At 45.2% G+C, this 26108-nt stretch overlaps 1 protein-coding gene across 1 annotated transcript in view; it reads left to right on the forward strand.

The window, feature by feature from the left end:
• Nucleotides 1-11066: 11066 nt before the first annotated feature.
• Nucleotides 11067-26108, forward strand: part of IGSF21 (immunoglobin superfamily member 21) — a 245122-nt gene continuing 230080 nt past the window's right edge. The window contains 1 exon segment of the mRNA XM_070956298.1: nt 11067-11110. Coding sequence (XP_070812399.1) covers nt 11107-11110 — 4 coding nt within the window. The 5' untranslated portion in view covers nt 11067-11106.

Genomic DNA, 26108 nt, shown 5'->3' on the forward strand with positions numbered 1-26108 from the left:
TTTTTTGGGAGATGCTTTGTCCTTTTGCAAAGCTGTGGATGATGGGACCTACGAAAGGGCCACTGAACTCATTTGGGCCCCTTCAGGGCTCAGCCGAGTGGACCTTCAGAGATTCCTTTGGACCTTCTGCTGAGGGTCAATTAAAACCTGGATGGGACACCCCACCCCCACCCCCTGAATTGTCCCAATCCTGAGGGGCTTCACTCCCCCACCCAAAAACAGGCCTAATTCCAAAACCGGGGCAAAGAGCATTGCGTAAATACATCATTTTTATTTTACTAGATTTTTTTTACCGAATTAAAAAAAAAGCAACCTATTAAATCCCCTTTATCGTGATGAGCCCCCTAATGGGACTTCTGAGGAGATTGGGGGGGGGTGTGGTGGTTTGAGGTCCGGGTGAGGAGGCGGCCCCTTTATGCAAATGCTGGGCTCCGTTCCAGCCAATGGGAAGAGGTGCCCATTGGCTGGCTCCCCCTGACCACAGGTGGGCACCCTCAGTGCTCATTAGACTTTTGGCGGGAAAAAGAAGGGCGGCCCCTGAGGGGAGATGGCTGAGGGGGGATACCTGAGGCGCGAGGGGCAGGGGGCAACCCAGGCCTCGCCCTCTTGATTAGGGACCCTGCAGGTGCCAACCTGCCATGCCAACCTGTGATTTATCCTTCCTTCATCGAATGTGGCACCCTCTGCTCCCCACAGCTCTGGCTTTGCACGATGCCAAAGAGGCATCAGTGCCACTTTTCCCAAGCCAAGGCAAGGAGGGCACGGCAAAGGCGGCAAGGCCGCCTGGCCTGAGGGGAAAATCCTGCCCTCTTCCTTTCCTCCCAAGCCGGACTTTGAAGACGGCCTGCTTCTCCAAAGGAGCCCCGGTTGGCCTCAGCTGCCTCCATGGCAGAGCTGGCATAGAGAGATTTGACAATAAACAGAGCCGGGAGCATTAATAACTCATCGGCGTGCGCCTTCGGAGGTGGCGCTGCGAGACATTTTTAACCAATGCTTCTGTAATGAGCGATCGCCCAGTCCATTAGCCCTACACGGGGATCTATTGATTACTGAGGCCGCCAGCTATTCAGTTATTTAAACATCGCCACTGAGGCAGGGAGGGAGACGGGCAGCCGGCTCTGGTTTTCCTTGCAAAATGACTCCGAACCAGCTCTAACAGATTTGGAAGGGACCTTATAGGTCATCTAGTCCAACCCCCCGCTCAGCAGGAGACTGTACATCATTTCTGACAGATGGCAGTCCAGTCTCTTCTTGAAAGTCTCCGGTGATGAAGCTCCCACAACTTCCGAAGGCAACTGCTTTTTTTTTTATTATTATTATTTGATTTATATGCCACCCTTCTCCGGAGACTCAGGGAGGCTTACAGTGCGTTAAGCAATAGCCTTCATACTTTTGTATATTTTATACAAAGTCAGCTTATTGCCCCCACAAACTGGGTCCTCATTTCACCTACTTTAGAAAGGATGGAAGGCTGAGTCAACCTTGAGCCTGGTGAGATTTGAACTTGCAGTAATTGCAGGCAGCTGATGTTAATAACAGTGCTTTAGTCTGCTGCGCCACCAGGCTCGCTGTTCCATGGGTTGATTGCTCTCACTATCAGAAAATTCCTCCTCATTTCCAGGTTGAATCTCTCCTTGGTCAGTTTCCATCCATTGTTCCTTGTCTGGCCTTCAGGTGCTTTGGAAAATAATTTGATCCCCTCCTCTCTGGGGCAGCCCCTCAGATATTAGAAGATGCTATCATGTCTCCCCTGGTCCTTCTCTTCACTAGACTAGCCATGCCCAGTTCCTGCAACCGTTCATCGTATGTTTGAGCCCTCAGTCCCCTCATCATCCTGGTTGCTCTTCTCTGCACTTTTTCTAGAGTCTCAACATCCTTTTTTATAATGTGGTGATCAAAACTGGATGCAGGATTCTAGGTGCGGTCTTACTAAGGCTTTATAGAGTGGTATTCATGCCTCACTTGATCTTGATTGTATCCTCTCTTTTTGTCCACCTTGGTTACAGTGGAGAGGGGAAGGTGGGCTGGCGAAAGGCCAAAGAGCAGCCCACCCCTCCCATCTTCTTCCTGACTTTCATGGGTGGGCTGAGGTTGGAAGACATTTCTGAGCAAACCCCATGCGATTCAGTGGGAAAACGCACCACGAAATACACTCCTCAAAAAGTGCTGAAAATTTAGAAGCATCCTTTGCCCTCACTCTGAATTGGCTTCGTGGCTTCGTCCTAAAGTCAAGGTCAATAGTCAACCTTGCCTGCTGTGATACCACCACACTGGACCTTCAGGATTTCTGATTAGCTGGACTGCCCACTTCAGTGGTGGGATTCAACCTGTGTAACAACTGGTTCGCTAAGCACGCTCTTCACGTCACTGAGCACACGCCAAACACATGCTCCGCGCCAGGGGTGAAATGCTCCCGGTTTGGACCGATCCGGTAGCGATGGCGGTGAGTAGTTCAGAGAACCAGTAGCAAAAATCCCTGTCCCCGCCCCTGTGCCCAGCTGAGCCGGGCGATCATCAGAGGCTTTTTTTTTATTTTTAAAAGCATTTTTTCTACAACTTCTTCAGCCGAAAAAATGCTTTTAAAAGTAAAAAAAAAAAGCCTCTGATAATCGCGTGGCTCAGCTGGGATCGTCAGAGGCTTTTAAAAGCATTTTTTTTACAACCTCTTCAGCCGAAGAGGTTATAGAAAAAATGCTTTTAAAAGTCTCTGACGATCCCAGCTGAGTTGCCTAATCGGCAGAGCCTTTTAAAAGCATTTTTTTACAACCTCTTCGGCCGAAGAGGTTGTAGAAAAAATATTTTTAAAAGTTTTTTTAAAAAAAGTTGCCCACGCCCACTCAGTCACATTACTCTCCCACCAAGCCACGCCCACAGAACCGGTAGTAACAAATTTTAATTTTACCACTGCTCCGCGCTCACGCAGTGCTTTGAAAACAGCTCTAAAACTTATCTTCTACTGCATCCCCAGTGAGTAAGACAACTGAGGTGTGGCAATCCGTTCTGCTGTGCCTATCAGCTGGGCTTCAAACAAAGGAAATATAGGTCGGTATAGCGCAGGGCCGAGTGGGCGGCCCCAGCTGATTGTCGGAATGAACTGGTTCGCTCTCAGCTGATTGTCGGAGCTACCAGCTGAATCCCACCTCTGGTCCAGTTGGCATTTTTAAGAAAGGTGGTCAAACAGCTTGAAAAATGCCCCATTTTTCAGGTCTTCCCAGAGAATTTTGAAAGCTGCTGTGGCTTTCTCTACCTATAAGGCAGGAGGTCCTATGGACTGTCATTAGATGGTTGGGTTGAGGAAGACTCTTCAACGCCAATTCTGCAAGATGGGATTCGTGGTACGTATGTAGGACCATGCAGGAGCTTCTTACAAGGTGGGATCCATGGTAGGTAGGTAGATGTAGAAGTTCCTTGATCTTGGGAGTCTCGTTTTGGTGTCTTAGGACATTCCTCTGATGCTTCGACTCAGAAGAATGCCCCACACCACCATCCAAAAATATATTTACAAATATTTGAAAAAAAGCTTGATGGATGGGGCCACACATCAGAACTTTCACTAATTTTAATCCAGACGAAGGTTGATGGATAAATAAATTGAGATGCGAGAGTGTCGGTCTCTCCCTTCTCGTGGCTCCCTGTTCTTCACTTTTTAATTCTTCCATCTCGCAAACAGATTTGTGTGTTGCTAAACAAGAATTGATGAATGTGCAACATCTCTGAATTTATTGCTTTATCTACCGGGTGTGTTCAATGAACTGAGATATCTATCTTGCCGCGCCAGGATTGCTACTGGTAACAATCAAACCGAGGTAGCATGAGCTCCCTCTGGCTCCACTTCAAACCCAGCTCCCTAAATAAATCAGGAGTAAATCTGGGGGTTTTCCCACCCACCTCTCCCTTTCCCCCTAGGACCAACATCTCTCGTTCCTTCTGCTAGCCTTTGCAAATTCCACTTTTTAAAAGCCTAAATGTCTAAATCCAGTTTTCGGTAATTGTAAACCTTACTCATCCCTGGAAATTTTTTCAAAAATGAATTCCCCTAAAATCGGGGGGGAGGGCCCTTAGAATTTTTAGCAAGGGGTTCTCTGCCTGGTTGCTGGGTGGGTGTTTATTTATTTATTTTATGTTTTATTAAATTTATATACCTCCCTACTCCCGAAGAACTCAGGGCAGTGAACAGGCACAGAATAAAATACATAAATACAAAAGTTAGAAACAATTTAAAACGAAATTAAATAATTTAGCCCAAGACAATTAAAAAACCCCATAATTTAAAACAAATTAAAATTTCAGTTTAAAAAATTAAAAAGGGGAGAAAATTAGACCAGGCCGGCTTGCTGGAATAGGAGGGTCTTAAGAGCACGGCGGAAAGTGCGCAGATCCGGGATCCTCCGTATCTCTGGTGGGAGCTCGTTTCAGATAGTGGGTGCCCCCACAGAGAAGGCCCTCCCCCTGTGGGCTGCCAGAGTGTGGCCATGGTAGGCGTGGACTAGTCGGCCTCCTGTATCACGGCGTGGGATGTGTGCATTTTTGCCCTCCCCTGGCTCCAGAGGCTTTTTTTGAGTCTCCGGGAGGGCGAAAACGACCTCCCCAGGCTCCAGAGGCCCTCTGGAGGCCGGACTTCCTGAACTTCCGGTAGGTCTGTTTTTCACCCTCCCCGAGCCTCCACGCGCACCCTGCACTTACCTGCATCCAAAACGGGCCGTGTGGGGACACCTGGGAAGGGTGAGGCGGGGTGGGCAGGGCCAGCCAGGAGTGGGATTTGGGGGTTGTCCGAACTACACAGAATCCCCAGCAGCTGCCTAAAATGCACTTACACATTTCAGCAGGTCTTGATCTTGCCCTGCAAGTTTTAGAAAAGGGAAATTGATTTTGGATGCCCTCAAACAAAGAGACCACCGGTTGGCCCTGTTGGGAAAGAGAGAGACGTAGTTTCACAAATGAAAGTAATGTAGCATCCCTTCCTTTGGCTAACCTTCCTTTCTCGCTGGAGTCAGAAGTCTGCTGATGTCCCTTGGTCAACCTTCTCCGTTCTTCCTCTAAGCGCTTGTAAATCTCCTTGAAAACCATTAACGGGATCTTGCAGCCCTGAGACAAATTAAGAGAAGGCCAAGAAGAGAAAAAAAGAAACTTGAAAGATTAATGCGGGGTTGTTTTTTCCCTAAGTCACATTCATATTTTTCCCTCTCGCGCCCACCCCCCTTCATTTAATGGCAAAATCAATGCAAATCTCAATGTGAGTAAAATGGGGGGTAGGAATATATTATGGGATGCATCTATCAAGGGGAGGAATATGCTTGGATAGCGGCTCTTTAAATGGCGAGGGACCACGCAATTTATAATTTTGTTTTTCGTAGTGCTTGTGGCTGCGTTTCGGTGCTTGGTGCGATCGATTGTTTTGTGGTTTTGGTAAAACTTTTTTCAAACTTGCTCGTTCTTTGGCTGGTGTTCTTGGTTTATTATTTATAAACCACTCACTTAGTACGTAACGTTTGTTTGGCTATCATCTGGAAATGAAAGCGGCCTTAAAAGATAGCGTCTAAAATTCTCAAATAAGGTCAGGTCGGTTTTCTCCTTGTTTCTCCTGATCTTTCTTGACAGGTGACATTATCTCATTCTCATCCTGCTTTTTATTTTTGACTTATTCTGGTTTGTTCCCTGGAGTCAGGCCTCTAAGTTTCTTCTTCCCATATTTTCAGATTTTTTTAGCCAAGAATGAATAGAATAGAATAGAGTAGAGTAGAGTAGAGTAGAGTAGAGTAGAGTAGAATAGAATAGAATAGAATAGAATAGAATAGAATAGAATAGAATAGAATAGAATAGAATAGAATAGAATAGAATTCTTTATTGGCCAAGTGTGATTGGACACACAAGGAATTTGTCTTGGTGCATACGCTCTCAGTGTACATAAAAAGACAAGATAACATTTGTCAAGAATCATAAGGTACAACACTTAATAATAGTCATAGGGAAACAGTCAATATCAATTGTAAGGATACAAGCATCAAAGTTACAGTCATACAGTCGTAAGTGGGAAGAGATGGGTGATGGAACGATGAGAAGATTAATAGTAGTGCAGACTTAGTGAATACTTTGACAATGTTGAGGGAATTATTTGTTTAGCAGAGTGATGGCATTCGGGGGAAAAAACTGTCTTTGTGTCTAGTTGTTCTGGTGTGCAGTGCTCTATAGTGTCGTTTTGAGGGTAGGAGTTGAAACAATTTACGTCCAGGATGCAAGGGGTCTGTAGATATTTTCCCAGCCCTCTTTTTGACTCGTGCAGTAGACAGGTCCTCAATGGAAGGAAAATTGGTAGCCATGGTTTTTCTCTGGTAGGAATTGTTTTATTGCATTATACGATGCAAACAAGGCGTGATAGAATACAAATATTAGACGGGTACAGAGGTATTTATAAAATAAAATAAAATATACAATAGAAATTATGAATGCTAATGTCAGGGCTCCAATTAACACCCCCCAACGAAAGAAAACTCCGAGACTTGAGTTTCCTCAAAGTTACTTTTTATTAGAGAGGTCATATTGGCACATCTAAGAAAACCTGAATCTGAACGATTCCAGGGTTTCCCCACCCAAAGGAAAGTTCAAGTCCCTGCCCAGCACCCACAAGTCCATCAAATGGTACAGTCAGGCCTGGCAGCCATGTTGTTTAGATAGCTTAAACCAGGGGTATCAAACTCAAGGCCCGGGAGCTGGATCCGCCCCGTAGGGTAGTTAGATCTGGTCCAGGGGTCCAAATCTGACAGGTTCTGGAGAACCGGTAGCGGAAATTTTGAGCAGTTCGGAGAATTGGCAAATACCACCTCTGACTGGCCCCGGGAGTGGGGTGGGAATGGAGATTTTGCAATATTCTTCCCCCAAGAGTGAGGAGGGAATGGGGATTTTGCAGTATCCTTCCCCTGGAGTGGGGTGAGAATGGGGATTTTGCAGTATCCTTCGCCTGGAGTGAGGAGGGAATGGGGATTTTGCAGTATCCTTCCCCTGGAATGGAGTGGGATTTTGCAGTATCTTTCGCCTGGAGTGGGGAGGGAATGGGGATTTTGCAGTATCCTTCCCCTGGTGTGGGGTGGGAATGGAGATTTTGCAGTATCCTTCCTCTGCCATGCACACCAAGCCACGCCCACCAAGCCACGCCACACCACACCCACCAAGCCACGCCCACAGAACCGATAGTAAAATAAAAATTGATTTCACCACTGATCTGGTCTGTAGGGCCGCCCTGGAAATAGCGAAGGACCGGCTCACGGTGCCTCTGACCAATGAAAACAGAGCTCAGGAGGGCTGCCCGCGGCCCTCCGGAGCTCTGTTTTCACTGGCAGAGGGTTGCAGGAGGGCGTCACAGCAAATGGAGCCCGTTATCGCTGGTAGAACACTCGGGCCCCCGACAGGAGTGACTTCGAGCTGGCCCACGCGCACCCTGGCCCCCTGAGGTCAAATGCAACCCTGATGCGGCCCTCAATGGACTCGAGTTTGACACCCCTGGCTTAAACCTTTAAAGATAAGGAGAATATCGCTTATAGTTTCTCAAACCGATACCTTCTGATTCTAACCTCCCAAATCTCGTGATTTGGAAGAACAACGTGGAACCACCTTTAAAAACATCAAGGTTTTTTGGATCCTGCAAATTGGATCTTCGGTGCGTTTTGAAAGACGTAGATCATTTTGATTCAAGAGAGGGGAAATTTCTACCGCGGAACTTCCGTAAGAAACTCTTTCGTTGAGACAGTCTTGAATCTGCCTTGAAAATTCCTGTTTTCATCTTATCGTGATGATAATATTTATACGGCTATTATGCCTTCTTGGTACACCGCCCAGAGTCGGTGCAGTATCTAAATGTGATAAATAAATTATTTAATTGAGATAATTTAATTGAGAGACCCAGCAACGTAAATTCACAGGCTTGTAGGGGGTCCTGCATGGTTCAAATCTCCGGTTAGAAGTGGGTCGATGATGGTTACAACCTATTAATTAATTCCCTCCCTTCTCCCTCTCCTTTATTTTTAATTAGATATTGATAATGAATGCAGGTGGGAGAATCTCTTGAGCGGGCAGGGGTCTGCACATCGGCAGGGAACGAAGAGAAAACATTATCAGGGTAAGATCCGTAAAAGATATTGTCCATACAGAAATCTGTGGGGATTCTCAGTCATCCAGGTCATGGTTGTGCCAAAAGTACTATTTTTCAAGTGGCAACCGGACTTCCTTGTTTTTTCCTTTGAAGACGTTTCGCTTCTCATCCAAGAAGCTTCTTCAGCTCTGACTGGATGGTGGGGAATGGAAGGATTTATATCCCTTGCAGACCGCTGGGCATTTACATCAAGGGGTGCTATTCAGCAGGTTCTGACAGGTTCTGGAGAACCGGTAGCGGAAATTTTGAGTAGTTTGGAGAACTGGCAAATGCCACCTCTGGCTGGCCCCAGTGTGGGGAGGGAATGGAGATTTTGCAGTATCCTTCCCCTGGAGTGGGGAGGAGATTTTGCAGTATCCTTCCCCCTGGAGTGGAGAGGGAATGGAGATTTTGCAGTATCCTTCCCCTGGAGTGGGGAGGGAATGGAGATTTTTCACTATCCTTCCCCTGCCATGCCCACCAAGCCACGCCCACCAAGCCACGCCCACAGAACCGGTAGTATAAAAATTTTGATTTCACCACTGCCTCATTGGCTTTTAAAGAGCAACGAATAAAAACAGTCTCTGCCATGATCTTAAAGCTCGTGCTTTTACCAAGGGGAAAGAGGAAAGGAAAGGAGAGGAGGAATGAGGAAAGAAGAAAGAAAGGAGGAGAAAGAAGGGAAGGGAAAAAGGAAAGGTTGTAGTAAAAGAAAAGAAGGAAATGGTAAAAGAGCAGACCCGAACAAATAATTAATTAATTACCTAATGGGAGTTAAAGAAGAAGATGAACAAACAATGTATAAGGATGAATAAAAGACTGTACATTTAAACATGTTAATGAAAAATAAAAATAAAAAACTTTTTTCAAAAAAAAAGAGAGAGATAGAGATATTATAGCTATATCTATCTATCTATCTATCTATCTATCTATCTATCTATCTATCTATCTATCTATCTATCATCCATCCAAAAAAAAAAAGCAGGAATAGATGATGTTTAGTTCCCCTCCGCCCCGCAAAAAATGGATTAACGTGGACTATGTATTTGGCTCACAAGGAGGCTGGCAGGGAAAAGATTCGGTGCCCAGATTTGCCAGCCCTTTCCAGCGAAAATAAAGATTTCACTGGGTTGCGACAACAGTGACTTGGTACAACCAAAGAAAATTAAAACTTTCACGCTGGTTGTCCGAATGGAGTTGTGAGTGAGAAGGGGGAGAGGATGGAGGAGGAAACCGGTTACACTTCAAAACTTGATTTTGTGCCAATTCAGAGCTGAAATGAAACTCATTCTGCTGAGAACGAATTTAATATCACCCTGCACGTCTGTCTTTGGTTAGAATCACTGAACTGTGTTGTTTTGTTTTGTTTTTTTTTTGCTCGGCGACTTTTCTTTTAAATTTGTTTTGGGAAATTTGCTTAGGGAAAGGAGGAAGGAGGGAAAAAAACCCACACAACCTCACTCAGAAAAGTAAAGGTGGTGTATATGTGTGGAGTACATAAAAATACTTTTCACGCCTTTTCTTTTTCTCCTTACCTGGTTCTCAAATGAGATTTATGGATCCCCCCCTTTTTGACGGCTGCCTGGATTCATTCCTTTTAAGGCAAAATAAAATGAAACCAACGCAGATTCAAACCAGGAAGGAGCAGGACACAAATTCTTGGGCTGAATATCTCAGGAACAGATCGGGGGTGAAATCCAGCAGGTTCTGACAGGTTCTGGAGAACCGGTAGCGGAAATTTTGAGTGGTTTGGAGAACCGGCAAATACCACCTCTGGCTGGCCCCGGGAGTGGGGTGGGAATGGGGATTTTGCAGTATCCTTCCCCTGGAGTGGGGAGGGAATGGGGATTTTGCAATATCCTTCCCCCAGGAGTGGGGAGGGAATGGAGATTTTGCAGTAGCCTTCACCTGGAGTGGGGAGAGAATGGGGATTTTGCAGTAGCCTTCCCCCGGAGTGGGGTGGGAATGGGAATTTTGCAGTATCCTTCCCCTGGAGTGGGGAAGAATGGGGATTTTGCAATATCCTTACCCTGGAGTGGGGTGGGAATGGAGATTTTGCAATATCCTTCCCCCAGGAGTGGGGAGGGAATGGAGATTTTGCAGTATCCTTCCCCCAGGAGTGGGGAAGGAATGGGGATTTTGCAGTATCCTTCCCCTGGAGTGGGGTGGGAATGGAGATTTTGCAGTATCCTTCCCCTGCCACGGCCACCAAGCCACAGCCACCAAGTCACGTCCCCAGAACCGGTAGTAAAAAAAATTGGATTTCACTACTGGAACAGATGTGTATAAAGGGAGGAGGGATGATGATGGAAAGAGGGTTCACAGGGATGAAAGTCAAGGTGGTAACACAATTCCATGAACTCCCCAACGAAGACCCTCTCCTGCCCGCCAAATTTAGAAGGACCCTTTTAGCTTTGAAAGAAGAGGTGTGTTAGGCCTGGAAGCCATCTTGGGCATTGATTTGATCTTCAGGCCTGCCACATTTAATGCTGTGGGAAACTGGGAGGAGGGATTGTAGGGTGCTGGGGAGATATGTAGTCATAATAACATTCCTTTCTCTGAGAGTCAGGGTCACTCTGCCCTGCACCTGGAGGGGTGTGGCTGGGAAGCATCTCCAGTTGGGACGGGGCATTGATTGGACCATGTGATGGACATGTGGGTGCAGGGGAAGGGACTTGCTCTTTCACTTGGGTGGGGAAAACCTGGAAGCCTTCAGATTTGGGTTTTCCCAGATGTGCCAATACGACATCTCTAATAAAATGGAACTTTGAGGAACTTCAAACCTCGGAGTCTTCTTTCGTTGGGGGTGTGACTTGGAAGTCTGACAAGGTGTTTTGGAAGATCATCATTTCATACAAACTAAGTTGGTCCCAAATTTTTCTTCAGGAGAGTTTCAAAACTTGGAGAACTCCAGACTGATCAAAAGCATCTCCTGGGAACCTGTCAGAACTTGCTGGATTTCACCCCTGTGAGTGAGAAGGAATATGGGTAAGTGTGTTCCTTTGCATTAAGGAATCTTACAGCGATATTAACATGGTCAACATCACCATCAATGGAGTTATAGCTGAATGCACCTGGAAAGGGTCCTTTTAGGGAAAGCTGTTTTTTCCAACATCCGTTCATGAAAACAGGCCCCTCGACCTAAGAAACAGTATTCTCTCCACTCTTTTATTAGCTATCTATTTATTAAGCAGATTTATATGTTTTTATTCATTTATTTGCACCGTTCTCTGACCTAGCCAGGCCTCGCTTGTCTATGTAGATTGTTTTATCCCTCTTTTTTTTTTTTTTTTGAGTAGGGTCGCAATGCATCCTTTGAGGCCAAGATTGGGGTTTTAGTTTTTTTGAAGACATGAGTTTTTTTTTTTATTAAGGTAAACACAAAACAAAAATACATACAAACATGGGTACATTAAAACAATACAAAAGAAAAAACAGACCAACACTAACTCAGTCCATTGACTGACTTCTGAAAGCTGTTGCATCGGTGGTTATTTTCTATTTCATCTATTCTTTTCTATACATATATATTTTAAATGTTTACTTATTTAGACATTTATATATATCCAAGGTTTCCTTTTTATGAAAATATCAACTACATCTTATAAGTTTCTAGAAATCCTTCTAAGTTTTTCTCTACATCATCATTCTATTTTACCTCTTACATAATTGTCTATGTTTCTTGGCTAGATTGACAGAAAGTGTTGTCTATTGGTCCTATCTTTCCCTCTAACCAGGAGTACCACCTTTGCCAGACTAAATAGTAATCGGTATCGTCCTTCTCTTGCAATTCTTTTGTAAGTCTGTCCATTTCTGCACATTCTATTATTTTCGAAATTATTTTTTCTTCTGTTGGTAGTAATTCGGATTTCCAGTTTTGAGCGTATACTATACGTGCCGCTGTTAAGATGTGAATAATAAGATACCTCATTTCTTTGTTATATTGTGGTGTGATCATTCCAAATAAGAAAAACTCCGGTTTCATTTCGACCTTCTGTTTAGTTATTTCTTCAATCATTTTCCTGATTTCCTGCCAATACTGTTGCGCCCTTCTGCAAGACCACCAGATATGATAATATGACCCCTTTTGTGACTTGCATTTCCAGCACATTGGAGACATATTTGGGAACATTTTATGGATTTCAATCGGAACCAAATGAATTGGATAAAATATTAAAAAGTACAGATGAGAAAATGATAACTAAAATTTACAGATATTTAATAAAATATAAATTAGAGGAGGAAACGGTGAAAGAAAATATGATAACCTGGGCAAGAAATATAGGGCACAGCATAGAACTGGATAAATGGGACAAGTTATGGACAGAAAACTACAAGCTGACACTATCGATACCATATAAAGAAAATCTTTACAAGATGTTCTACAGATGGCACCTCCCACCCATGTTTGAAGACATGAGTTTTAAAGATCAGGTTGCATTCGGGGTTGTCTTGATGAATTGCAGTCCAACCATGCTTGTTTGATTCTGCAGGAGAGCAGACCTTGGAGGCCTTCAACCTTTTGGGTACCAGGGACCAGTTCCTTGGGGGGAGGTCCCTCCACGGACTGGAGGGAGTGTGGTTTCACAGGCTGCCTGCATCCCGCGGATGGGCCTTCGCTTGTTTGCGTGGACCGATTTCTAGCATGTTGCAGCCCGATGCCCGGTCCATGTACTGAGGGTTGTGTACCCTGTTCTAGTCCAACCCTCCTCAAACAGCAAACCATATTCCATTTCAAACAAATATACCATTTCAGACAAATTCCTGCAAATTCATTGCAGTGATGGGATTCAGCCGGTTCGGTCCAGTTTGAGCAAATCAGTAGCGGTGACTGCGGTAGGCTCCGCCCACCTGCCTGGAGAGTAATGCTGTCCTATTTAGCCTCATTTTCAAGGTGGTGCGCATGCATGGAAGGTGCGGGCGCGAGCAAAGAGCATGCACAGAAGGCTGAGCATGGGCAGAAGGCGCGCACGCACTCACATGTGCGAATCGGTAGGGAAGGGAAGGGAATCCCACCCCTGGTTCATTGCAACCAAAACTTCTTGTCTTGAAAGGGAGGCCCAGGAAGATTCTAACAGAGGGTGTGGGGATGTGGTACGTGTCTCAGTTCTTATTCATTAGCGCACGTCTTTTCAGGGTTCTCCCCCACCCCCCACCCCACATCTCTGGAAATAACAGGGTCCTTGCTGGGGACTTAGATAGGTGGCCGTCTCTACGTGATGGAGCCCTGGTGGGAGACCACGGAAAGGAAAAGCGAGAGGTTTGCGCCCGCTTCCAAGAAACGACATTAGCGGGCTGTGCATTCGAGGGTGGGGGGGGAGGTGTTAGTGATACAGATGAAAGATGCATGGGGCTCAGCCTTTAAGTGGTGCCTTAATGCATTAGCAGCAGCTGCTCTGCAGAAAGGCAGCACGAAATGACATCGGCTTAATGTAATCTTGTGTTGTGGCTGCACCGTGCCAGCATCTGCAAAATTATTGGCTGACGTTTTGGGGGTGACCTCCTCTTCCTAGCTTCTCTGGGATCCTCGCTTTGATTTTTTTTAAAGAAAAGGCCTTAAGAAGGATCATTTCGCAGCTACTTTAGGGTCTTTGCAGCCAACAGGGTTTCTCTTATCACCCCCCCCCCAAGATTCTAGTCCTCAATGTTTAACAATTTCCCTACCTCTGTCCTTGCATTTCTCTCACTGAATAATAACAGTGATAGGTGGATAAAAATGCCAAATCTGATCGAAACATCTGGCTGAGTGAGCAACCCATAATAACAATAATAACAACAATAATAATGGAAACAGAGTATTACTTAGTGTGGAAGAAATGGTATGAATGGTTGGAGGAGAGAGATAAAAGGAAGGGAAAAATTAAATAATGGTCGTTAAATAATAGGAGTTGAAGTATAATTGCTAATATGAGGAAACAAAAATTGTAGAAATGAAAGTGTGTACACAGGTATTGTTACGTATATATGTAAATAAATAAATAAATATTAGAAGTATATGTATAAAAGATATATGTTCTGCCCCAGCTATGGACCCCAAAGAACGCAGCACACACATAGTCTGTACAAACCTTAGTTTACTAAATTAAATCAGTCTTTTTCAAACAAAGGCTGTTAATTAACTTTCAAATAATAGTAATCTTACTATGGTTGGCAGAAAGCCCAGAAGCAATTTGCAGGAAACTGATAAGAGAACTAAGATCAGGACGCGAAGAAGAGTGAACGAAGTTGTTCCCTGCAAATTGCTTCAGTCGTCGTCCTTCCTTAAATAGGCTAAGGGAGTGGCCAATTAGCCCCAAGCCTTACTCTTGAGGAGACCTCCTCCTGAGGAGCCTTTTGGCAGTTCTGCGCGCCCGTGCATTGAGAAGAGGCTCCTCCTCTTCTTCCTCTTCACCTATGGGAGCTTCTGGAGGTTCTGAAGGCCCTGGCTGAATCCCCGCCTCTGGCACCACATCTTCTCCAGCCTCTTCATTGTTTGACTCGAGTGCCAGCTGCACAGGCTGCTGGCACAGCACCACATCAGCCTCCTCGCTGTCTGAATCAGCTACTAGCTGCACAGGCCGCTGACAGGCCACAACAATATAGTAGAAATAAGGGAGGAAAAAATGTGTAAGTATGACATTTTTGACTGATGCAAAACTATTGAAACAGAAAAATTGTTAAAGCTTCTTTTTGTTTTTGTTTTTTAAAAAGTTTAATAAAAAACTTAAATAATAATAATAATACTTGCTGCTCGAGAACAAGCACTACAAACTAATGCCATGAAAGCAAAGATACAAAAATCCACCAACAATCCAAACTGCCGACTTTGTAATGACAAAGTCGAAACTGTTTCACACTTAATATGTGAGTGCAGCAAAATCGCGCAAACTGATTACAAAGCTAGACATGATTGAGTTGCTAAATTAATCCACTGTCATTATGTAAAAAAATATGATTCCCTGTATCCAAAAAGTCATGGGAACATAAAGTGGGAAAAGTTATAGAAAATGAGAAGGTGAAGATCTTGTGGGACTTTCGAATACAGACGGATCATCACTTGGAACACAACACGTGAGATATCACAGTTGTTGAAAACCGAAACTTACAATTTATTGACATCGCGGTACCAGGAGACGCCAGAGTCGAAGAAAAAGAACTGGGAAAAAAATGACGAAATACTGCGACCTAACCATCGAAACTACGCGATTATGGATGAAACATGTAACAGTGATACCCATTGTCATCGGGGCACTTGGTACCATGTCCAGGAATTTTATAAGATACATCAACAAATTGCAGCTTCCTGCAATCACACCAGCGGAACTGCAAAAAACTGCGCTACTCGGAACATCGTACATCTTAAGAAGGTATTTGGTTGATACCTAGGACTCTGGCAGCAACCCGTATCAACCATCAGTGCCAGTCAATGATATTTGTGATACATTTTTAAATGTCCAGTTGACTGAGTTTCATGTTTAATGAATAAAAGAGTAATAGTAATAATAGTAATAGAAGAGGAAGAGGAGGAAGAAGAAGAAGAGGAAGAGGAGGAGGAGGAGGAAGAAGAAGAAGAAAGGAGAAGGAGAAGAAGAAGAATCCAGTTGAAACATCTGGCTGACTATGCGGTGAACCATAATAATAACTTATTAAATTTACATGCTGCCCGACTCTCAGCAACTCTGGGCGTAAAGAGGTTGCTTCTCAACAGAATAATAAAACAATCGGCTTTTTCATTTTTATACTTTTTCTGCCAGCTTTAGGAGACCTGAAAATGGGAGATTTTAACCTTTCTTTTTCCCTTGGACTCTGCAAATAAAGACAGCTCATCTGAGCTTGCATAATATAATGGCTATGAGTATTTTTTTTTTAAAATACAAATGGTTTCCAAGAACTCTGAGTGGCAAAATCTGTTTTTATTTTACTGGTTTATATATATATATGAAATTTAGAAACGGCCTCTGTCATTCAGACAATATGGATCTATGCTTAAGTGTTAAAACTGGGATTTTTTAAAATTAAGGTTTAGCGTTTCTCCTTCTCAAAAAGGAACTTGTGCCATTTGTGTTAGTTTTAAGGAACATTTGCATACCTAATCTGTGCAGATTACAGTATTTACGACAGAATATCCTTTCCTTCAGAGGTAGGCTTGACGTATTTTTGCCACCGGTTCGCCCCATGTGCGCGCACTTGCCTTCCGTACATGTGCCTGGCCTCAAAAACATGGCCGGCATAGTGCCGAGGCAGGTGGATGGGCCCAGTGGTGAAATCCAAATTTTTATACTACCGGTTCTGTGGGTGTGGCTTGGTGGGCATGGCAGGGGAAGGATACTGCAAAATCCCCATTCCTATCCCACTCCAGGGGAAGGATACTGCAAAATCCCCATTCCCTCCCCACTCCAGGGGAAAGGATACTGCAAAATCCCCATTCCCTCCCCACTCCAGGGGAAGGATACTGCAAAATCCCCATTCACGCCCCACTCCAGGGGAAGGTTACTGCAACATCCCCATTCTCTCCCCACTCTAGGGGAAGGATTCTGCAAAATCCCCATTCCCACCCCACTCCAGGGAAGGATACTGCAAAATCCCCATTCCCTCCCCACTCCTGGGAAAAGGATACTGCAAAATCCCCATTCCCTCCCCACTCCTGGGAAAAGGATACTGCAAAATCCCCATTCCCTCCCCACTCCTGGGGGAAGGATACTATCTACAGACTCTGTAGTTTCTTCCCCAAACCCCCAAAACTTTAACCTTAGACTGTCTACTGTTAACCTCACCCCATTCCTAAGAGGTCTATAAAGGTTTTGGGCATAAGCACCCCAACGTGCCTTCCGTCGCTGTCCTAATATTCCTTTTTACTCTTACTCTTTTCATGTATTCAAATTATGTTTATACATTTACCTGTTATTCTTTCTTTCTTTTTCATAGGTTTTATGTGTATGTCTCTTTAGCCAGGTTCTACCTACGTAAACCAACATATTATGCAGCCCTAGTTCAGTGAAATCACAATTCACTAGTTTCCGGGCTTTTTTCCCCCTTTTTCTGGCAGCAAGCAGACCCTTTGCTGCCCATTGGGAGACTAAGATAGATCTATTTCGGCCTTATAAGGCCTCATCAGTTAGCCACACCCTCATCTCATGTATCCTCCCTGTAAAGGTACAATATTTGTTTTTCTTTCTTTTTCGTAGGTTTTATGTGTATGTCTCTTTAGCCAGGTTCTACCTACGTAATTTACCTGTTACCTTATATATGCTTGACAAAATAAATAAAGTAAAAAAAGTCACATCTAAAATCGGGGCTTAAGCAGGAATTGTAGAATGTCTTCCAACACAATATGACATCTCACACTCTATATACTCTGCTCCCTTTTCTAGAATGAGACAGTTTTTTTTTTAAAAAAAAATAGGGCATGTAGACAATGCCACAGCTAAGGCCATCCATTATTCCGAAAAGGATTGTGTTAATTTCAGGAAACAAAAAACACCTTTCTACAGCAAATGCAACATGAACCCCACAATTAATTAATGCTCTGATGTATTTGCATCATCATTATTATTATTTTTTTTTAACAAAAAGCGCCCAACTGACGCGACATCGGAAAGGAATTAATTTGTCGGAAGCTTAACGTGGGTACTGTATTTTTCTCCTGGCACGCGCAGACACATCAAAGGTGAGGAGAAGGGCTGCGAGTAATTTTTGCATTAATCAATCTCTTTCTTAACGAAGGCGAGCCGAAAGGACACCCCAAGGCCACAGATGGAAGAGAGCAAATCTGCCATTTTTTCCTGCCGACTGCGGGGTTTTTTGGTTTTTTTTTTTTGCAAAGAGAGGTGTGCTCCAAAATTCAGGATGAAATACTTTTAAGATACATAGTTATTATGATTAATGTATGCCCCTTTAGAAATACGTCCCTCGGCGTTCCATGGGGCTTAACTGCCAGGTAAGCAAGAATAGGTTTGGCGCCTATGAAAGCTTCTTTATCATTACTATTTAAAGCTGAGTGGTTGTCTCTGTTCATCCCTGAAGTGATGGAACACACATCCAGGAAAAATAGCTATTCCGTCGGAGAGGTGCTGATTATTTACCTGTAAGAGAGAATCCTAGCAATTTCTATTTATTTATTAAGAAAATATATATCCGTGATGGTGAACCTATGGCACGCAGAGCCTTTGCCCTGAGCCTCCTTCTCGGTCAGATCCAATTTGAGCTGAGCCAACTGTTTTGCCAACTCTTTCTTGTGGCTGCTTAGCTCCAACAACTGCTTCCTGTTGGGACCCCAAGGAGCCTGGGCGGGCAGGGGAGGGGAGGGGCGAGTAGAGGCTGGTGAGGTATCCCTTGACGTGAGTGACATCGAGTTGGCCATGCCCACCCAGTCACATGACCACCTAGCCACGCCCAACCACCCAGTCATTAGGCAAATCGTATTATTTATTTATTTATTTCAATTTGTATACCGCCCTTCTCCTAGTGGACTCAGGGCGGTGCACAGCCAGAACTAAAATACATACCAATACAAAATTTAAAATTATTAAAAGAATTACATAACTGGCCCAAATTTAAAACAATTCAATTAAAACCCAATGACAATTTAAAACTAAAAAACTAAAAAAGACTAAAAAAGGGGGAGGGGGTTTACGCCAGCCCTGCTTGATGGAAAAGAAAAGTTTTCAGGGCACGGCAAAAGACCCGGAGATCCGATATCCTTCATATCTCCGGGGGCAAATCGTTCCAGAGGGCAGGAGCTGCCACAGAGAAGGCCCTCCCCCTGGGGGTCGCCAGCCGACATTGCCTGGCTGACGGCACCCTGAGGAGTCCCTCTCTGTGGGAGCGTACTGGTTGGTGGGAGGCTATCGGCGGCAGAAGGCAGTCCCGCAAATACCCAGGTCCTATGCCATGGAACGCTTTAAACGTGGTAACCAATACCTTGAAGCGCACCCGGAAGACCACTGGAAGCCAATGCAGCTCACACAGGAGAGGTGTCACATGGGAGCGCCCCCTCGCTCCCATAATCCCCCGTGTGGCCGCATTCTGTATTAGTGGTCCGCGGGATTTATTTAGTGGTCCCTGAGGTCCGAAAGGTTGGTGACTCCTGCTCTAGAGTATGTATTGTTGGGTGTGTGTGTGTGAATTCAGAATCCAACTTGTATTCTTACCGGCCATGTCTTGGTCTTGCAACCAATTTATAGCCACTTCAGTTGTGTTTCAGTAGGGAAATTATATCAAGCTTTGCATCGGACCGGAATATTATAGGAAAGCAATTGTGTTAAGAGCATGAGTCAGCAATGTACTCTTGATATTTTTTCACTCCCTGGCATCATTAATTAGCTTGAATGTTCTCCTTGGAGAACCTTAAAATCTGGAAAGATAGGAGTACCAGAAGGGGCGAAGCCAACAGTTCTTTCAGCTATTGTCTTTGTTGTGGTCCGCCAGCAGCCTGCGGAACCGGCAGCGGAGTTGGACAGTGAGGAGGCTGGGAAGGAACATGGGCCAGTCCTGGAGTCTGGGGAAGGCCCGGACAAGGGTTCTGCGTTGGAGGCAGAGATGGGGCCAGGGCCATCTGGGAGTGATGCGCGGACTCCAGAGCCCCTAGAGTCAGACAGCAGAGAGGCAGAGGAACAGGAGGAGCCTGTTCCTAGTGCATGCATGCGCAGAGCTGCCAGAAGGCAAGAGCAGCTAAAACAAAAGGGACAACTCAGGAGTAAGGCCAGGAGATGATTGGCCCCTCCCATAAGGCTTAAAAGAGAAACAAAGGCACTTGGGCCTTTTGCAGGAAAGCAATGTTGTTAATTCTGTTTCCAGTCGGCATCTCTTGTTTGTTTCTGAACTTCATGGGGCTTTGCCAAGTAAGGCCTTTGGCAGGGTGTCAAAGAAGATAAAGATTGGTGATTATCCTGAAGGACTTCTTCCTAAGGACTTGTTTTGCAACTAATTGGGACTCAGTTGGGAATGAACGTAATTCTCAGCTGTTACAATGAAATAGGTTTGTTTGGGACTAATTGTGTATTGTAATGACTCAGTAAGCCTAGTTCACAACAGTCTTCTCTACCTTGGATGGTCTTTCCATCATTTCACATTTCCAGGTGGATATGGAGTGGGGAGGTAAGGGTGAGAAGTTACCACCTGCTGGTCTACAAGATTAAATCACATTTTGGTCCCAGTAAGAAAATGAACCCCTTAGGATTTGTGATTTAAGACCTTACTTAAGACCAAGGAATCATGAGGTGGTCTTGAAAGGACCTCTGTAAGGTCTATGTGGTGGGCTGTTTGTAGAAGATGCAGAAAGTAGGAACTCTTCTCAGTCTTCGTGGAAATGCAACTGAGGTGGTGATTGCTCTCCGTTCCCAACCTTTTCTCCTCTGTCCCGTGGTATATGGAAGGCATGTTCCAATATCTAAGGGGCTTCCACCAAGGATCAACCTATTCTCCAAAGCCCCAGAGAGGGCAGGACAAGAACCAAAAGATGGAAACTAATCAACGAGAGAAGTAACCTAAAACTAAGGAGAAATTTCCTGAACAGTGAGAACAATTGATCAGTGGAACAGAAGTTGCCTTCAGAAGTTGTAGGTGGTCTATCACTGGAGGTTTTAAAGAAGATATGGGACAACCATATTTATCTGGAATGGTAAAGGCTCTCCTGCTTGAGCAGAGGGTTGGACTAGATAGAAGACCTCCAAAGTCCCTTCCAACTGTGTTATTCTGTTCGGAACAAAGAGTGACTTCTGAAAAGGACCTAGGATTGATGGGCAGAGAGAGAGAGGGAGGGGGAAGGAGGGAAGGAGAGAGAGTTGGGAAGGGAAGGAGAGAGAGGGAAGGAGGGAGACATGCCTTTCTTCTGTGTTCCTGAACATTTCTTTCCCTATAGGCTGCCAGCTAGACTTGCCAATTAAATAGCTGTTTAGAACTCTTTGGAGCCACTAATCAAATCTGCCAAAAACCTTAATGAGGACTTTTTATTTCCCCTTTCCATTTTTTAAAAAGCTCACTTAAAGGTTCGTTAAAGATCCATAGAGGGATACAGAAAGGACCACATAGCGTTCTTCTAAATCAGTGAAGGGTTGCTGGCTAGGTTTGGCCTTCCTTGTTGATGAATTTCCAGGTTCTATTTTTGCTCTTCTAACTTAGAAGCGTGCCCACCCTGGCCATCTTCCCTTGACCAGCTGTGGTTGATGTCTCTCCCCTCCCACCCCCCTCAGTTATTCCCAGTTCTGGATAAATCTTGCATTTTTGAACTTCAGAGGGATAGGTAAGAGATAAGTTGAAGCTTGGGAGATGAAGATACTTTTTTCAGTTAGCCGGTCTGTCCTGATTTTATGGTTGGTTTTAAAATTTGATATTGATTTTAATGGAAACGTTTTAAATTATGGGACAAATTTTATTTAATTATTTTAAATCTATTTTAACTTTTGCGTAGGAATGTTTTATATTTGGCTGTTTACCGCCCTGAGTCCGGAAGGAGAAGGGCGGTATAGAAATCTGAAAAATAAAAATAAATAAAATAAGATTGGAGATTATTTCCGGGGTCCCCTGGCTCAGGGATTCTGGAAAATGGCAGTGAATATCATCTATGGCCATGACAGCGAACCCATGGCACACGTACCAGAGGTGGCACACAGATCCCTCTCTGTGGGCACGTGCGCTGTCGCCAGCTGTTCTTCCAGTTTCCGTTGTGCCAGCTGGTCTTCGCAGGCGCCAGAGTGCTGGAAAACGGCCTGAAAATGCCATTTATCAGGCCGTTTTCAGGCCGTTTTCAGGATGTTTTGGGGCTGGTTTTGGTCTGGAAAATGGCCTGAAAATGCCTGAAAAACAGCCTGAAAACAACATGAAAAATGGCCTGAAAACACCCTGAAAAAGGCCCCCAAAAGAGCCAAAAAACAGGTATGCCACGTGCCAGCCAGCCGGTGTTTGGGTTTTCAGTGCCTCAGCGCACATGAAGACCAGCTGGGTGGTGTGCATGCATGTGCCTGAAATCCAAAGATCAGTTTTTTTGGGCTGTTTTCAGGCTGTTTTTCAGATCATTTTTCAGGCCAAAAACGGCCCCCAAAACTGCCTGTTTTTTGGCCATTTTTTGGGCTGTATTCAGGCCATTTTCTGGTGCTCCGGCACCCTGAAAACCAGCTGGAAACCAGAAGAGCAGCTGGCGACGGCGCACATGCCCACAGAGAAGAGTCCGTGTGCCACCTCTAAATTTAGACACTTTAGACGTGCCACGTCTAAATCTAGTGAAAAGAAGGACTAGGGGTGACACAGTAGCAGTGTTCCCATATTTGAGGGGCTGCCGCAGAGAAGAGATGGGGGTTATAAGACAAGAAGCAAGAAGGACTTTCCTCCAGAGGTTGTAGGTACTTAAGTAGGGGGTTGGACTAGAAGACCTCTAAGGTCCTTCCAACTTTGGTTATACTATAGTCTGTATTGTGAGACCCATACTTCTGACCATGAGAACAATTGATCAGCGGAACAGAAGTTGCCTCCAGAAATTATGGGTGTTTCATCACTGGAGGTTTTCAAGAAGAGATTGGACAGTCATTTGTCCAGAGTGGTATAGGGCCGTGATGATGTACCTGTGGCACGCATAGCCATATCAGTGGGCACACGAGCTCAGCTCCGGCGTGCATCCACGCTCTGATTTTTGGGCCTTCTGGGCCCACCAAAAGTAGGGAAACAGGTTGTTTCCTGCCTCTGGAGGGCATCGGGGTGGTGGGGAAGGCCCATTTTTCTCTCTCACCTGGCTCCAGAGCTTCTCTAGGAGTCTGGGGAGGGTGAAAATGGCCTTCCCACCCCCGGAGGTCCTCCGGAGGCTGAAAATGGCACGTTTGCTGGCAAACGGGCTGTTTCCGGCCTCCGGAGGGCCTCCGGGGGGATGGGGAAGGCTGTTTTCGCCCTCCCCAGACTCCTAGAGAGGCTCTGGAGGCTGGGGACAGCAAAAAACGGGCCTTCAGGTCCCACCGGAAGTTGGCAAACGGGCCGTTTCTGGCCTCTGGATGGCCTCCGGGGGAGTGGGGAAGGCCATTTCCCCCCTCCCCAGACTCCTAGAGAGGCTCTGGAGCCAGGTGAGAGAGAAAAACGGACCTACTGGGCCATCACGTGCCAGGAGTGGGGGGGGCTGGAGCACATAGAATTATGGGTGTGGGCACACACACGCGCGACCCCCCCGCCTCTTGGCATGCAATGGCAAAAAGGTTAGCCATCACTGGTATAGGGTCTCCTGCTTGAACAGGGGGTGGGACTAGAAGACCTCCAAGGTCCCTTCCAACTCTGCTATTCGGTTAGTTGGTTGCTAAAATCAAACTTATTGAATTGAACTCTGGAGACAGCCTCCTTCTCTGGCCGTCTAAGCCAAATCCGATCCCCCAGATGGAAGGACAAAAAGTTTCTTCATCAATTTAAGATGGCAAACTTCTTTTACTTCCTGTCTGCCCAAAATCTATTCTCGACTTCTAGCGTCTTCTAAAAGCTCAGGTAGGTCTATCTCCAGGTGTGTCTTGATTGAGTTTGGAAACCAAACTCCAAAGCCATTCCACGGATTAACTGTTCTCGCTGTAAGGAGGAATTTCCTGACCGTGAGAACAATTAAATCAATGGAACAGAAGTTGCCTCCAGAAATTGTGAGTGCTTCATCACTGGAGGTTTTCAAGAAGAGATTTGCCCAGAATGATATAGGGCAGTGATGGCTAACCTTTTTGCCCTTGCATGCCAAAAGCAGGGGTCGCAGGGGTGGGTGCCCACATCCATAATTCAATGCGCCCCGCCCTCCTGCGCATGTGCATATGACCCCCCCCATACACACTCCCCCTGCTTTTGGCACACGGTGGGTCCGGTAGGCCCATTTTTCGCCCTCCCCAGGCTCCAGAAGCTTTCTAGGAGCCTGGGGAGGGGAAAAACAGCCTTCCCCATCCCTCCCGGAGGCCCTTCAGAGGCCGGAAACAGCCAGTTTCCTGACTTCCGGTGGGACCAGAAGGCCTGAAAATCAGTTGGCTGGTGCACACATGCGCACTGGAGCTGAGCTAGGGCAACACTTGCGTTCCCACCAATATGGCTCTGCATCGCCATCACAGATATAGGGTCTTTTGCTTGAATGGGGGTGGGGTTGGACTAGAAGACCTCCAAGGTTCCTTCCACCTCGGTTATTCTGCTATTCTGAAAGAAATTGAATTGCATCCACTTCTACTGTTGAGTTTTCGCCTGCGGTTGGGTCTTTTTTTTACAGTTCCTAAGATCTTGTTTCTATTGGCGGAAAGCTAATTTGTGGATTCAAAACCCTGGGAATAAAACATGCCCTGGCTGACTACAAAACCCATGAGGGTGTCGGCGTGGAGCCCAAGGCTCCAAGAGACCAACCAGCATCTTTTAGAAGTACCAATCCGTGATGCGACGGGGATGTTAACACCAGCCCCATTAGGGTTCTCACGATTGCAAAAATAGGAATTGAAAAATATGGAATTCACACGAAGCCCCCTCCTCAGGATTTTAACTAAGCGAATCAATTGGTTGCGTTTAAGAAACGGCAGTCACACATGAGCAAAATTAGAATAGTCAAGCAGATTGCAAATCACTACTCGGGGATGGTAGCGAGTAGCAAATGGGATTCCTTCCTGCCTGCCTGCGGCAGCGGTTACATCCTTCCATTGTAACTCAGGAGCCTGGACTGCAAGTTATCTGCATGCAGCGTTTTTTTTTTTTTTTTTGTCAGCACATCTTGGGTTGAAATAAAAGCACAGGGCTCAGCCAAGAATAACGGCTCCCGAGCATTTATTTTGTGTGTGTGTGTAGAAACGGAGAAGGCGAAAATGTGTCGGTCGTGAAATTCGTTTTATCTCAACCTTATCTTCGGGCCTTACCCGTTTTACAGCCGCCCGCGAGCCAATAAACTGCCGCTTAAAAGACATTTGCAAAAAAAAAAAAAAGGATAAACTCAAGAGAACGAAGGCTGTTGTGGGGGTGCCGCAAAGCGTTTTGGTGTTCTTTTGTCATCCTGATTGCTGGATTTGCAAATATTTATTTATTTATTTATTTATTTATTTATTTATTTATTTATTATGATTGATTGATTGATTGATTGGTTCGATTTATATGCCGCCCTTCTCCGGAGACTCAGGGCGGCTTACAGTGTATTAACCAATAACCTTCATACTTTTGTATATAACTGCTTAGTAGGGCTTTCGACCCCCCCAAGCGGTGTTCTATTTTATACAGAGTCAGCTTATTGCCCCCCACAATCTGGGTCCTCATTTTACCTTCCTCGGAAGGATGGAAGGCTGAGTCAACCTGGAGCCTGGTGAGATTCGAACTTGCAGTAATTGCAGGCAGCTGGCAACGAAGTGCTACTTTAACAGCACTTAGTCCACTGCGCCACCAGGCTCTTAAATATAATCTCCCTTTTCTTTTTCTTTCTTTCTTTTTTTTGGAAAAAAAAAATCAATGCTTTAAAAGTGATTCTCCTCGACTTCCTCACTTGACGTAAATCTTTCCTGTCTATAAATAAAGGCATCTACCTTGTAAGCTTGCCCAGAGTTACTCTGTGGTAAGGTGGGCAGCAAAGAAATGTAATAAGATGAAAATAAATAAATGTCAGCCTTTTCCCTGTTGGCTAAAGGGGAGAAAATGCTCACTGCTCAGATGTTTTAACATCGGTTAACAGCTATCTAGTGAGCCTGCAAAAAGCCTGCAAAAATTGCCTAAAATGCATGGATTCGCCAAATATTTTGTACCCTAGATCATCAGTCGTCGATGATTGTTATGTCTTGAATCTCAGTTCCGGAGTCCTGGAGAACGGTGAATTAAAATCTGGAAAAGTTTGCTGGGATACTGTCGGATAAAATATCCAAATTGGAAGATGCAGTGATTTTGGGGTGCGCCGGTGGGTCCTTTAAATGCCACTCTTTGCACCTTCGGTGTCCTCTGCTCTGTCTCTCCTTATTTCAGGGGTGAAATCCAGCAGGTTCTGGAGAACCGGTAGCGGAAATTTTGGGTAGTTCGGACAACCGGCAAATGGCACCTCTGGCTGGCCCCAGAG

The sequence above is a fragment of the Pituophis catenifer genome, unplaced genomic scaffold, assembly GCF_029215685.1.
Source record: "Pituophis catenifer annectens isolate HBS135680 unplaced genomic scaffold, rPitCat1.0.hap2 SCAF_18, whole genome shotgun sequence".
Classification (NCBI taxonomy): domain Eukaryota; kingdom Metazoa; phylum Chordata; class Lepidosauria; order Squamata; family Colubridae; genus Pituophis; species Pituophis catenifer.